Below are 15,511 nucleotides of genomic sequence, written 5' to 3' on the forward strand. Positions count from 1 at the left end.
CCAACATGGAAATGCCAAAAAATGCAGTTCCCCTAATGGCCACTTGAAGCTTGCTCCAAAAGTGAGCCAACACCCACAGACTCCCATGTTAAAATGCCCAGGTTTACAGTACTGAAAAGCATGCTTACAGCCTGGTAAATAAAGCAGTTTTGCAGTCTATGGTCACACGGTGATTAGCTTAGGTTAGCTAGCATGGCTGACCACCTAACACCTGTAAAGCTACAGGTAAAAGGAAGACCTTACTTGGAGACCCCCACTATTGGAGGCGATTAGCTACGTTCACTGTGTAACACATTTGTTTCTGTGTATGGATCAAAAAGTCAAAGTCACAGTGCTTGTATAGGGGGCAAACATAAATGCTGGAAGTTGCTTGCTAATGCTTTCTGATCCAGACCTAATGTGCACTTTACCGTCCTGGGACTGCCTTGGCTCTGAGCCTCCCTGCTGAGTTTGGCTCTCCTCCAAAGGAGTTCCAAAACTGCTCAACCTCTCTCTCTCAAGATACACGCACACACACACGTCACACTAATCCCCTATCTGTGACTGTGTGTTGAGCAACAGAGGGACATTGGGATTGAGGTTGTCTTACATCACGCGGACAGAGACAGCTGAGCCTTTAACTCCAGAAAATGGTCACAGAACACAGAGTGAAACACTGTCCCAGGATCAGTTTTAGGCTTTCAGTGTGAAGGAAAACTTATACTTAACCTTATTTTAATCACATGAAATCCAATAGAAATACATTCATTTAAAAGTGAAATAAAAGCTGTCCGATTCCTCCCTGTGGAAGCAGACAAAAACACGACTGAAGACATTTGTGTGCTTTGTGTTTAGAGTTTCAGCTTGATAACAGCATCAGTTACGGCAACCACTTATCCAAAGCCTCCCTAACGATTGGTTGCTGCTCCAAATGAGACGCCGCCTCCATGACTGACCAACCAGTAAGCAAAAAGACCAAAGCCAGAGGGACCACCTAAAAGGAGGGAAACCATGACACAGCCATCAGTTCCTCTCTTCAGTCATTCAGCTCTTTATGCAATGACTCTGCCCAGTCCGTACCAGAAACCAGATTTCTTCTTCTAGCCATGTGGGTTATTCTACATAAAACCAATCTTTTCTAGCAGTATAATTTCTAGTATTTTAGAGCCCTCATAACTTCTTAAGTCCAGAAGATTAAATTTCCAGAGCTGAAAAACACATTGTTAGAAACTGCAACCAAATCAACTTTACACCAATAAACCTAACCCCAGTAACTGCATGTCTTTTTTCTATGATCAACTTTGAGCATCGATATCACGGATTAGATCATAGTTTAATTAGCAAATCTCAACACTGCAACAATTTAATGTCTATGACATAGAGCAGTGGTTCCCAAAGTGTGGGCTGCGGCCTCCTGTTGGGCTGCAAAGGTAATGCAGGTGGGCCACAGTTTGATTTTCTGTTTTTTGGGGGTTTTTTTTAAGTGAGCTGCAGCACTCTTGACTTTGGGGACTGCTGATGTAGAGTAACAGAAACAAGCATTGGTTCCCTGGATGTTTGATCTGTTTTCTAATAATTCACTGGAGAAAACTTCCATACTGGGTAAACTTTCAAGGGTCATGTCACCACGTGGGATTGGTGATTGGTCAAAGTAAGTTACAGTATTGCAAATGTCTCCTTTTTGCCTACATCCTGATACCAAAGTCATCTTCAAACCATGATTCTTTCTATGTCACAAGCGTCTCAGGATCAATCAACGATCTGAGTATGAGCCAAGAGATGTGTTTATTTAAATTCTAGGATGTGACATAAGTTGTTTTGACAACTGCAAAAGGTAAGGGTAGGAAGAAGCTTTTTTTTAACACTTGTGCACAAAATAATCATGTTTCTGGTACGGCTCTGCCAGCAACATGCACATCACTCCCTCTTTACCTTGGTCCTCTTTCTGGCAAAGTGCGTGTGTGAGGTGATGTCAGAGGATGTCATCTCCACTGTCAGCTCATCTACTCGGTAGATTGCCTTTAAAAGGGCGTCCTCACATTGCCGCTCCAGACATCCAGAAAGCTTCTGAAAACAGAATAATTGAGCCTTAATTTACCTGTAAATTCATTTACTTCTTCTTTGCTGAATGTGCTGCATGTAAATGCGTTTAGAAGTAGAATCTCATTTTGTATTGTCGTGTTTTTTTTGTTTAACAGAAGCTTCATACATGATTGGATGTATGAAACATGGTTGTAAAGCATCCAGAGAGAGTTGTGTAATCTGAACACTAGAAGACTGAAAATGAGAGGGCCTCAAGGACACACTGGCTACAAGTAGGAGCCAAAAACATCTAAGGTTGCCATTAAATAGTCAAAAACGTGACTCCATCTTTTCTTAAGCAGTTTTCCTGTAAAAAGAAGAGGATGACCCACAAACAGAAGTTTTGTTAGTGATGGAGACCTGTACACCCATATTATGTTGGTTAATCGAGTGTTTTTTACGTCACAATACCTGGAGTAACCATGTGGCCCTGCGGTACAGTTTAGTATTGGTGACCTGCACGTCGATCATGTGGTTCTGGTATATTTTCCCCTTTAAGACGTGAGCTCCGGTGCTCACAGCATTCAGCACCAGCTTGGTGGACAGCTCCCACTGCTGACATAGAAAAGCTATTGATTTTCCTTCCCCTGCATTTATGTAAGCTAGTCTGAGAGGAAACATTAAAGAAAATAACCTGTAATTTAAAATAAGGCCTGCAGAAGTAAGAGAAATTGAGAATCAATAAAGTTTTTTTTTTTTAAGTATTCTGGAAAGGCATTCCCTCTGGTCAGTATATTTATCTCTTTATATGTCTGTAAAAATCTCTAAGGAAAGAGGGCAGGAGAACAACACAGAGAGCATTTAATATTATATTATTCATCATGCTTCAGTGAGTTGTTGGGCTAATCTGTGTCAAAGTGTGTGTGTACTGTACCATGTGCTGTAAGATCCCTGAAGCACGTCCTTCCTGAGGCCAAGTGATCTTTAGGGTAGATAAGCACAGCCTATTGATGTCATCCTGCAAAGAAAAGATAAATCAATTCAGTGTGTAACTGATAGCTTTCTAGATAGATTAATACAGGGTACAGATGCAAGAAAGGTTTTGTGAATCTGGCATTACTCAGATGTTTGCATTGATTGTTGTCTGAGCTTTATATAAGTCACAGTTATAGGCAGACACCATCCAACTACACTAATAACAAACAAACAAATACATTCAGTAGTCACTTATGGTTCAGACTGGAAGAAATTACAATCGAGGTCAGAAGTTTGCTTACACTCATCATGGCCATGAATGTCCTGGTAATTTTGGGTTATTAATTTCTTTGAACTGGGTAGAGTACGGCATACATATTTAATGACTTCAAAATACAAGACCTGGGTGCACAAGTTTTAAATTATTTTGGATTTTCTCTAACCCATGCAGGCTTAAGAGTATACATACACGCCCACTCATATTTGGTTAAACGTCTCTTAGCAAGTTGCACCACAACCAGGTGCATTTGGTAGCCATCAACAAGCTTCTGGCATAGTTATGGCTGGATATTTGAATGCTCTTCTTGGCAGAATTGGTAGAGTTCATTTAAATTGGTTGGTTTCCAGGCACAAACCCAACTTTTAAACATAGTTCGCAAATTTTCAATAGGGTTGAGGTTGGGGCTTTGGGAAGACCATTCAAGAAGCTTAATGTTAGTCTGCTTTCTCTATTCCCAAACCATTATTGCTGTGTGTTTGGGATCATTGTCCTGTTGGAACACCCAACTGTGACCAAGTTTCAACCATCTAGCCATTGATTTCAGGTGGAGTTGAAGAATTTGGAGATAGTCCTCCTTCTTCATTATTCCATCCATTTTGTGTTGTGTACCAGTACAACTGGCAGCAAAACAGCCTGGGTACCCTCCTATTCCATGGAAAAGTGAAACTCTCCACACGGTGGACTGTGATGCTGGTGTTCCGGTAGTTTCCATTTTATGGCAGGCTTGAGCCTTGGTGGTTTCAGGGTTGTTCCTGAGTATCCTAACCGATTTCCTCTTATCTGAGGCTGAGATTTCTTCCAGACCTTAGCAAGGTCATGACACATCAGAATAACTTGCATACAATTGTTTGAACTGATGATCTTGGAATTTGCAATTTTTTAGAAATGGCTCCAAGAGACCTTCACAACTCATGTAAATCTACAGTTCTCCTTTCCCATTGTGCTGAGTATTGGTCAATCCAATGATGCTGTCAAACAAATCCTTTTTATGCTGGCAAAGAGAAACTGTTAGTTTTAGTCAGTCATGAGCACTGGTGAGAAGTTATCAGGCCTTAGCCTTGTCAAGTTAAAAGACATTATAGAACCTCAGCACCACTTATTAAAAGATTTAAGTGAGTGTATACTTTTGTCCCTGTGTGGATTCAAGAAAATCCTAAATAAATTCAAACTTGTGCATCCAATGCTTTTTTTTTTTAACATAACTGAAGATGCTGCATAGTCATTCTACCCTGGAAAAAGAACAGTTATAATAAATCATTAAAATCCCAAAATTATCATGACATTCATGTTAATGATGAGTGTATATAACTTTCTGACTGCAACTGTACTTGTCTAAAAGCTGTCAGGAGTTTCCGTTAAAAAGTCAAATTCCACAGAATTCCTGATACATTTAAGAGACTAGGATAGGTTTGAAGTCAAAGTGTAGCGATGCACTGAAATTTCATCCTGGTGTTTCTGAGATGTTAGATTCAACTCATTGTCACTGTGCACACAAGGCACACAATGAAACGATCGTTCCATATCACTCATCCAGAGACGAGCATCTGCAGTCATGCAGCCAGAGACCGGCACTACCGTTAGGCAGTGTGGTTTAAGTGTCTTGGTTTAAGTGTCAACGCAGCGCAGGGACAGAGGCTCGAACCAGCAACCCTCCAGCTGCAAAGTGAGCACATACCCACTGCGCCACTGCCACTGAAGATGGCAGATGTTCCTGATAATGGAAAGAGAACCCAAACGCCTAATGCCAGTAGCAACAGCTGTCACCAGAACAGAAGAATATTGCTGTACAACATTATGGCACATACCAAGTTTATAAAGCAGCACTTCTGGGACATTTTTCTGTTGACAGATGAGACAAAAGTTGCTGTACTACCTCAGGGCATAGAAACCTGGCAATTATTGAGGGAACATTTGATTTAACAGAGTATAAGGACATGTTATGACATTTCCATGACCTGAAGCTAAGGAGTGATTGGAAGCTGCAATGACAGAAGGGGAAAAAAAACCAAAAGGTGACAATTAATAATAGAACGGTTAATAAAACAGGAAAATTCATATATTATACAAAACTCGTCATCACGGTAGAAATAAGCAACACAAGCAGGTCCTACAACATCTAGGCTCACATATAATGTCAAAGCAATGTGGTGTAGCCCCTTAACTGGCAAGGGCCCGGTGACGGGCCGTTTGTAGTCCCTTTTATATGGCAGGCTAGACCCTCCCATTTTTATTGACACGTCATTCGGCCAATCATGTAACTGGCTGCACCAAATCACCTGACAAAGCTACGTGACGCCCTCTGAGTATTATTGGCTCTGGGAAACCCATTTCTTAACATGATTGGCCGAATGAGGTGTCAGTCAAAATGGGCGGGTCTAGCCTGCCATATAAATGCACTTCATTCGGCCGGCGGACCAGACGCAGCCAGTTAATAGGCTATGAAATGGGTTGTTCAGAGCCAATAATAACCAGAGGGTGTTATGTAGTTTTTGTCAGGTGATTTTTTTGCTGCCAGTTAAGGGGTTAAATCCAAAACACAAGCTGAGGTGTGCATCTCATTCAGGTGTCCATAAATGTAGTGCGCACAGCAGTGTGCATGTTGCTGCTGCGTGTCTGTGGGACAGATGGCAATCCATCAATCAGCGCTCTGTGTGAAGCAAGAGCCAAGATTAATGTATGAAAACATGAGCTCAATACAGGTTGAGTCATTGTCAAGCTCTCTGAAACAATTACATACATTTTAAATTGCATATTTTTCAGTGTCGCACACTGTATAGTGCATCTAGGAAAAAACTGTGTAATCTGCGTTGGCCTAGTAGAGCTTTATGAGCACTGAGAATGGTGATCTAGATCTAGAATGTTTGCATGTTGTATGTTTGGCCAGATTGTTTGTGTCTCACATAAAGATCAGACCATAGTAGTGTAATTCCAAAATATCAGACATCTACTTGTTGTATAGAAGCTGCTGTGTCTCCATCGGCCTGATGGTAAACAGCATGGAGGTTCAGCGTCTTTTCTCTCACTCTGCGTGCCAGGTTCCCCACTTCACTGACATCGTCTGTGGAGAGAAGCTGTCAAAACACTTGCTGATCTGGACGTGATCCAAGCTACAAAAAAAAGCGCTGTCTCACCGGAGTTTGTGTAGATTAGTAGAACAGTGTCCTTGTCAGTAACATATGGGAGGATCAGCTGTAAAAAGTCCTGATGTGCTATGCAGAACTCAGGACCCTAGAGGAAAGACATCCATATGTTAGTAACAGAAAACTACAGCACAGCCAGGACCACTGTAGTCAGAAGAAGACTGGTATTACCACCTCCCTGCCCTCCCATGTATATATGAGGAAAGCAAAGGGCAGGGAGAGCAGCAGCAAGACCCTAGCACAGGATAGAGCAGGCAACAATGACAGCAAACATAACAGTGATTCAGTGAAACAGTGTAAAAGGTGGAGCTAGGCTGGAGGTGGGTTGCAAAGTGGCATGCAGATGTGCAACAGCCGTGGGAAGGCAAAAGCAGCTTTAATAGCTCACCTGTCACGGTTCCACTGTTGAGCATCATTTTGAGTTTTTTTTTTTATTCTTAGTTCATATTTGAGCATCAATTCCCGTTTGACTTCGGTTTTAGAGTATTTTGTTTTTGTGTCTGTCGAGCCTTTAGATCATTGCTTTGATTCTTTTTTGATTCCATACTGTTGTGAGTCCGAGATTATGTGGTTTCGAGTCCAATTCCTACTGTTACCCTGTAGTTAGTCTAGTACGGAATTTCACTTTTGCATTCCAGTTGCTGGTTCATATTTTCATTTTCAGTTCTAGTAGGTCCCTCTGTGTTGCCCCTCTATCATATCTAGTGTGATTTTCTTGACTCTGAGTTTAGTTTGTTTTGTTTTTTTGTATCTGGTTCTAATTTAACTTCCTCCCTCTTCCCTCTTTTGCGATTGCCCACTCCTCCCTGGTTGATTTCACCTGTGGTTAATTGTTTCCACCTGCTTCCTGTTCCCCTAATTAGTGTTTTGTATATAAATAGGCCTGTCTTTCCCACTGTCTGTGACACAGTGTCTGCTAACCTTCCTGGTGTGTCTTTGAAGACTTGATCACAAGTACCAATGTGGAATATGTGGGGCCCAGAAGCCCGGTATTGTACAACAAAATGCTCCTTTGGGACCCACTCAGGCTGAGATGCCAAGAAATCTCGAATACCATGTAACACTGTAGCACCAAAAAACCTGACATGAATTTTGAAAGTACGCAGTTGCTATTTGTGATGTTAAAAAAAATGTTCTTTTTTTCCGGTTTTCTTCAAAATGTCACATTAATTTAGCTCATTTTTTAATTTAAAAGACATCTTTGTAGTAGTTTTCTTTCTCTCATACTCTGAGGGAGGACAGATTAAAGCACATCAATGACATCAAATCCAGGAAAGCAGATCCAGCACTGTATACTTTACTCTAATCCTGCTCCAGTTTAAGTCGCACTCTGCAGAGACAGATGTGTCATTACAAGGTGCACAATGAGACCTGGATGCTATTTTAATTGGATTTTACAAGATTTCAGACATTTTAATACTTTGCATGGCCTTGTTTCAGACCCACAGATGAGTCAAAGCAGAAATCCCCATCCTGGCATTCAGCTACGCCTGACTGTAGAAGAAATCAGCACACTTCATTTTGAAAGACAGAGCACTGTGTGAAATTAAAGCTTTGATGCAGTAATTACTTAATAATTTATCCTTTGTTTAAATAGATGTTAATAAACTGCTTTCTTTCACACACCAGTGAAGTTAAGGGACCGTCACTGTTATTCAGCTCGCTGTATCCTCCGCTGATGAAGCCTCGAACATCCTCGTAGTCTGTGCCACACACACACATTTTTCATTATTACACACTGCGGTAGATTTACTAGCTGCTAGGTACACAGAGTGGTACAACAATATTTTATTACCCATAAAGAAATAGTCTTTATGGCAATGTTGTTTGGCTGCTAATGAGGACATCGTACTCCACTTACCTGCACCAAATGTGGGGTTACACTCACTGGCATCAATGAGGCCCAGCAAAGCCAGGGAGCCCCAGCCCAGGTAATACACATGCCTACTGCACCGCAAACTGAAACACATACAGAAGGACAGCAGACTGAAGCTTTCCCTCCTCACAACAAAATAAGTCATTGCAGATATTGCTGTTCCTGTGTGTGAAAATGGTAACTACTGAGTGTTAAGTATCCATAATCATTTTTTGCTTCCATGCTTTTGTGATGATTCAGGAACTAATTCAGTCCCACCTGCACTAACAACTAGAAACAGTGTGCTGCTATGAATCCACAGACTGAACTTCTAGGCGACAGTAAAAGGTGTCAGACGAGATGTTCTACCTCCGTCCTGCTGCCTCCACCAGAGCAGTGATGCCCTCACTCTGAGAGTACGTGATGTCCAGAGTTCTCTCATATGCTCTCATGTGCTGCAGAATACCACTATTGAACAGACACAAAAACAAAGGGGATCATTGCAGATTTTTGTATGTTTGCACGCACTAAATGAAATGGTTTCAGATGTGCATTCAGTCTCTATCCCGCAATGACCTCTAGAGGTCAGCAACACCCAAAGAAATATGCTGTAGTTTCCTGCTATGGACGTAGTTATTAGTAAAGTTAAGTTCTGATGGAAAAGCAGAAGTAACAGTCCTTTCTGTCTTTTTATATACTCTTCCAATCAATATCAATCAAAAGAGCTCCAACAAGAAATGACTCTAAATTCTCCAACAAACAAATCTATATATTCACTGCTCTCTGTTTATTTATGTGTCCCCCCCCCCCCATTCATAAGAAGTCCCATCTTGAGCCCAGCATTTTAGCTGTTGCCATCTTGGTGTTTTGAAACCAGATGTAACAAATGTAGGGTCGATCTAACTGAGAAGCCTGTGCATTCACTGGGTAGTTACTCATGGGATGGCTGTGGCTCAGGAGGAAGGCCTACTTTAGAGCATACCCTGCTTTATTGACCTTAAGAGGGATCATAATTTACAAAATGAAGATCATATTGTAGCCAATAATACTTACAACTAACAAATGATATCATAAACTCCTCAGAAAAGTTTTTGCCTTGAAGTCACAGAACCAGGGAATCATTTTTCCATAGACTTATGTACACAACCACGGAAATCGTGCCCTACTGGCCATTACAAAATATGCAGGTTTAAGGTATTTTGGCTACACTTTTCAGACTCTGGCATAACAAGGCTGAGTAGGAGAGGGCTGCAGGACACCACAGGCTGAATTCACAACAAACGCTAGCCTTTTTATTTAGGCAGGAAAAAAAGTCCAAACACAGGAGCAAATGTTGGGTTTCTACATTTCTGCCTAGTCCAAAATTTATCCGCGTCTAAAGCTCACACACTGTATGATATTTATGTGTTATGCATACTTAATCAAAATGTAATGTTTCCCTGAGTTTCTTTATGCTGAGCTAATATAATCAATGTGTCAGTCTGTCAGTAAGCAGCGCTGTGAATTGCTGTGGAAGTTCAGTTCACAGGGATTTGTGGGCAACACAGAAAACTCCAGTGAACTGTCAAAAAAATGACATGGACTCAGGAATTTCTAGAAACACAGTAGTTCATCCCCACATCCCTGGACTGAAGGGAGGCTTTGATACTGTTAGTGCACCGGGCTATACAAATCTAATTGAGGACAGCTGGGCGGCACAATCATCTAACTCAGGGGTGGGCAATTCCAGGCCTCGAGGGCCGGTGTCCTGCAGGTTTTAGATGTGTCCCTGATCCAACACACCTGAATCAAATGGCTGAATTACCTCCTCAGTATGCAGTCAAGTTCTCCAGAGTCCTGCTAATGACTTCTATATTTGACTCAGGTGTGCTGAAGCAGAGACACATCTAAAACCTGCAGGACACCAGCTCTCGAGGCCTGGAGTTGCCCACCCCTGATCTAACTCTTCACTTACTTCTGAGGAAGGTGCACCTTTATCTAATCTCATGGCACACTTTTAACAGCAACATGCCAAGAGTTGGCATGAGCTCCAGCATTTCTCACCATGCTTACTCGTATGTGATGGGTGTATTGGAGAAAGTGGCAGCATGAGCAGCAGACAGGGCAACTTCCAGGATAATCTTAGTGGCGCTGCCTCCCTTCATCCTGGAGGAGCCACTGATGGCTTCAGGCTGAACAGACACACACACGTTCAGACACACACAGTCACTGGACACTGACTGTTTTTAATTTTGAGATCTGGCATGAATGCACATTGACCAGAAGGAATAATGTATCCAAGTCCAAAAAAAATTACAAGTACCCCAACTGCTGGGTTGATGAGGAAGGCCTTTTGACTTTTTGCAAGTTCTTGCATCCTTTGTACCACACTGTGAAACGTGAAGGTGCAGTCTTGCATGGGCTCATCCCTACATTATTAAAAAGAAATTAAAAAAAGAAATCACAAATTGTCAGTTATTTTTAGTTATTCACAACTCATTTTATATACCACACATTTGTTGCAAATATTCAAACTCATGTGCCTGGCCTGATGTGCAGGGTTGAAGCCAACCAGTACCGGAGTGCAGATTTCAGGGTGCTGCAAGCAGAAATCCAGCTGACCTGCCACAAATGGAGCCTATAGGAGCAGAAATCACACACAACAAAAGGTTGAGCTTGAGCTATCCACAGGTTTACTCGTTTTCTCAAATAGATGCGAGGTGAGAAACTTTCTCTGAAATATACGATTCAAACTCGGACTTACAGACAATCCACAGGAAATGCCGATGAACAGGACTCGCTTCTTTCCCTCACATGCCTGCGGAGAACAGCATGCTGTGGTAACAATGCAGGAGCTACACTAGTTAACTATCATGCTATGTTCTCACAAACACAAGACACACACTCCAGACCTTCTTCAGACTGAGCATGCCCAGTTTGGGGTCGTCTTCGGGAGCCTCTTGGGAGGAAAGCAGAGCTCTGAGGAAATTAACATAAAGGAAGAGTGATGCTATGTCCTTTTAGAAGGAAAGGGAAAAAAACACCTTCATGCTCTTCTAAAATGAGAAGTTGGATTCTTTAGTAATAAAATCACACCTTTGTTAACGCCCTCGGAGACTTACTTGGTCCTCTGTGACCGATCGCCATGATTCAAAGCTTTCTAATGCTCGCTAAAGCCACCAAAAGCTATGGGTCATATCAAACATGTAGGTCTGCATGTCTCAGCGTAAATACACTATTTTACAAAGCAAACAACTGCTGCTGCTTTTATATTTTTAATTGCACTTTTTATATTCCATTCCCACAACCCCAGCTCACCTGTCTCCTCCTGCAATGATGTATGAGTAGACTGTACTTCGGTCCACCTGACTCAGTGCTTTGTTGAAGCCTGACTAACGACACAAACACACAACAAGCACACAATGTTGTTTTTCCATAAGCAAGTGAGATCTGATCAGATGATTTAATTAAGAGCCATTTTCCTCATATTACTGGCATCGTCTGCTTTGTTCTGCTCCGCCTCACTCTACATTTTATTTTTCCATTACGAACATTCAAGTAACTGATCTGGTTTCCAGAGGGCTGAGCCATGTAGAGAGCATTTCAGGACAACTTTTACCGAGATCAGGAAAGCCAGCCGACCAGAAGTGCCGCAGCCGCTCAGTACGACACGGCTGTCCTGAGGATCCTGTTAAAGAAACAGCAGACACAATAACCTACGTCTGACCGACCAGCACAGATACAGACCCAAATACTGAGGGAGAAAACAGGCACCTTGAGAATGACCTCCACCCTTTTAGCAACCTCCATTAAGGTTTTCACCACTTGGCTGCTCAAAAGCCTCTGAAAATGAAATTCAAGAAAAATGTCTTAAAGGGGAAATTTTGAGAATATATTTTTCACCATGAAGGCCTCTCATGTACCTGGTAGGTTGCTCCCATCTCTTCCTGAAACATCTGGGTGTCGCAAACTTGTAACATCTTCACAATGCTATAGGCCGACGCTCGGTCGATGTCACGTGTCAGGGGATTAGACTTCTCCGAAACAGGAAGTGAAGGCTCATAATCTGGGGACTAAGAAACAACAAGTTAGATTTAAGAATAATTAGGCATGTTTGATCTATTTAAACACCGAGATAACCTCATTCCACACTTAATAAAATGTGAACAGAAACTACAAACTAAAAGATCTTTTTTGTTAATCGGTTTGATCATATTTAGTATGTACCTAAATATATTTTATGATAAGCAATAATAACAGCTTAATTTAGAGGAAACAATTTGGGTACCATTACTTATTTTTTCCATCCAACCAACCATCCATCCATCCATACATCCATTCTCTTCCACTTTTCTTTCCTTTTCAGGGTTGTGGTTGGGATGGAGCTTATCCCAGCTATCATAGGGCTCGAGTCGCCATGCAAAATTAAAGCAAGCTATAGCCAACATTCGTGTACTTCAGGCAGTTTAAAAGATGGATGAACGCAGCTTCTATGTTAGAAAAGTGAATCCAACATGAATCCAAGTGACTTCATTCTTTTTTAAGGGCCAGCAGGGTGTGATAGCTGTGGCTGCAAAACGACCTCAGATCCATGCAGGTCTACAGGGAAAAATGGCCCTCTGCCCTGACCTCTAAAAACACTTTCCTGATGAGTTTATAAGTTCAGATCACTCATTTTGGGTCATAATGTATAAAGCATGAAGTCCTTTTTATACATTTTGGTCATTTTGTCAGGAAGGAGGAGAATCCAGCATATGCTCACTGGCTAATAACTTAATTAGGTGAGCCAATAGTTGTGAGTCAGTTCTACCCTTTGCTGGCCGCTTCCAGTTTCCAACACCGAGATGATGACGTGAAAGTGCTCAGCTCGAAGCTTCAAAACGGGACTTTGGGTGACTAAGAAGTTATGTCCATCTTTTATACTATCTAAATGGTACCTAGCATAAATAGAGGACACAAATCAAATTATTTCATTTATTAAGGGAAACAATTATTCAAACCTACCTGCCCTGTGTTAAAAAGTAATTGCCCTCTAAAACTAATAACTGGCTGTTGGCAGCAAGAACTGCAATCAAGTGTTTGTGATAACTGGCAATGAGTCTTTCATATCCGTGTGGAGGCATTTTGGTCCACTCTTCTTTGCAGAATTGCTTTAATTCAGCCACATTGGAGGGTTTTCCAGCAATGTCCTGTTTAATTCTGGACCTTGATATGGCCACTCCAAAACTTTCATTTTGTTTGTTCTTTTTGGGTTTTTTTAAGCCATTCAGAGGGGACTTAATAGTGTGTTTTGGATCATTGTCCTGTTGTATGACCCAAGTGCACTTGAGCTCCATGGCCAGATATTTTCCTTACAGCAAGATGTCCTGAAGCAGCAAAGCAACCTCAGACCATCACACTACCAGCACCATGTTCTCTTTATGAAATGCTGTGCTAGTTTAACACCAGATGTAACAGGACTCAAACCTTCCAAAAAGTTCAGCTTTTGTCTCGTCAGTCCACAGAATATTTTCCCAAAAGTCTTGGGTATCATCAAGATGTTTGTTGGTAAATGTGAGACGAGCCTTTGTGCTCTTTTTGGTCAGCAGTGGTTTCCTTCTTGGATGCCATTTTTTGCCCAGTTTTCTCTATTTGTGAATAATGGCTCTCACTGTGGTTCTCTGGAGTCCCAAAGCTTTAGAAATGGCTTTGTAACCCTTTCCAGTAACAGCAATCACAGTTAATTCATGATTCAACAAAGGGGGGGGGGGGGGGGGGGGGGGGGGGGGGTCTTTTTCACACAGGGCCAGGTAGGTTTGGATACCTTTTTTTCCCTTAATAAATGAAATCATCACTAAAAAACTGCATTTGTATTTACTCAGGTCATCTTTGTCAAATATTAGAATAAGTTAAATATGAAACATCTAAGTATGACAAATGTGCAAAAAAACAGAAAAAAATCAGGAAGGGGGCACATACTTTCTCACAGCACTGTGCTTCTCAAATAGTGGGACACGCCCCCTTTTTTGGGGGGGGGGCGCTATCAGGGGGGCACGTCTAACCCCGGGGAACATGCTTTTTTTTGCCGTACTAGAATAAAGTGTAACTGCACATCCACAACAGTAGGTGGCAGTGGCGCTCTCATTGTCAGAGTGTGCGCAGTAAGTAACAGCTCTATGGTGCACCGGGTTTTTTTCCCTGCTCGCACAGAGCAAGAGGTTTTCTTCCTCCTAGGGGCGCTGAAAATAACTGAGAAGCACTGGTATAAAGAAATGAGCGGTGGCCCAAGACTTTTACACAACATTGTACCTAACCACATCCTGCCTGTAGCAAAACCAAATATTTACCACTGTCTAAAGCTGTATTAATCTTTACTTGTTGAAGGAAAACAAACAGCGTACTTCCCCAAACAGTACCTCAAACTGTATAAACTTACCTCCCATTGATGTAAAGTGGAAATACCACATTCTACTCCTGCCATTGTTTGCCAGAAAAAAGGGGACAATGGAAACGATTTGTGGCAACCGGAGACGACAGAAAGCGAACGATATTCCGCGACTTCAAACCACTACAGGGAAGTGGGAGGGAACCGGGATAAATTTTACTCAACTTCCAGGCTGAGCGACTGAAGAAACTACCAATGCGGGTGAAGAATACCGCTGATCTGCGCTGCCTGAAGTCGTTTGTTTAGTTACAGGATTTCAAATTGAAAGCCACAAAGTATCGCTCTACCTGTAGTGACAAAGTTCACATATCTGACCTTTGAGACTGGGAAAGTGAAACACACACAAACACCACTATGAGCACCTGCGCGTTTATCTGTCAAATGCAATTCCTGCACCTGTTTAACGGCAAATAAAGCGTACTCTCTTTACGGGATCAGAGATCAAACACATTTCCAATCCCTGGTTTTAATTCATAATGCCACAGTAGCAGTTGGAGCATGGAGATCAAACTGAAAACTCAGCATTAGAAAATCCTTGATCTCAGCTCCCAGAGTGTTGGCCCAGTTTAAATTAAAAACCTCTAACAGTGAAATTTCTTCCATCATTATCCAACATGTTTTTTCACCCTACCGAATACCAAAGACCCAACTGATTCTCAGCAGTGTGAAAATATTTACACCACAGCAGATTGTGGAGTCTAATATGTTTCATCACTCCTCCAAACTCCCACCAGTCTCTCATGACTGCTGGCTAATTGCTGTCAGCGACACTGCAGCGAGGACATTTTTCACATCATGTTCCATCAACAAAGAAAAGACTAATATTATTTCTCCTCGCACTTCATAAATCATGTCGC

General features: G+C 41.8%; 1 protein-coding gene across 1 annotated transcript; it reads right to left on the reverse strand.

Moving 5' to 3' along the window:
• Positions 1-11: 11 nt before the first annotated feature.
• On the reverse strand, positions 12-14,769 carry gckr (glucokinase (hexokinase 4) regulator). Its single transcript, XM_030752133.1, has 19 exons — positions 14,646-14,769; positions 12,154-12,303; positions 12,005-12,073; positions 11,850-11,918; positions 11,549-11,622; positions 11,143-11,209; positions 10,995-11,048; positions 10,774-10,868; positions 10,554-10,659; positions 10,304-10,422; positions 8,621-8,719; positions 8,258-8,355; positions 8,023-8,099; positions 6,388-6,484; positions 6,205-6,314; positions 2,936-3,019; positions 2,473-2,613; positions 1,912-2,046; positions 12-973 (listed from the first exon to the last, which is right to left on the reverse strand). Exons 1-19 carry the CDS (start codon positions 14,688-14,690, stop codon positions 860-862), a joined length of 1,803 nt encoding a protein of 600 aa, XP_030607993.1. The 5' UTR covers positions 14,691-14,769; the 3' UTR covers positions 12-859.
• Between the last annotated feature and the right edge of the window lie 742 nt (positions 14,770-15,511).

The sequence above is a fragment of the Archocentrus centrarchus genome, chromosome 2, assembly GCF_007364275.1.
Source record: "Archocentrus centrarchus isolate MPI-CPG fArcCen1 chromosome 2, fArcCen1, whole genome shotgun sequence".
NCBI lineage: Eukaryota > Metazoa > Chordata > Actinopteri > Cichliformes > Cichlidae > Archocentrus > Archocentrus centrarchus.

What these genes read in the sequence shown, in the direction of transcription:
- gckr (XM_030752133.1), bottom strand. Translation starts at nt 14,690, where the DNA reads ATGGCAGGAGTAGAATGTGGTATTTCCACTTTACATCAATGGGAG. An exon ending in GGGTGGAGGTCATTCTCAAG is followed by an intron (nt 11,919 to 12,004) that starts GTGCCTGTTTTC and finishes TTTCTTTAACAG; the next exon opens with GATCCTCAGGACAGCCGTGT. An exon ending in GTGGAGGCAGCAGGACGGAG is followed by an intron (nt 8,356 to 8,620) that starts GTAGAACATCTC and finishes TATGTGTTTCAG; the next exon opens with TTTGCGGTGCAGTAGGCATG.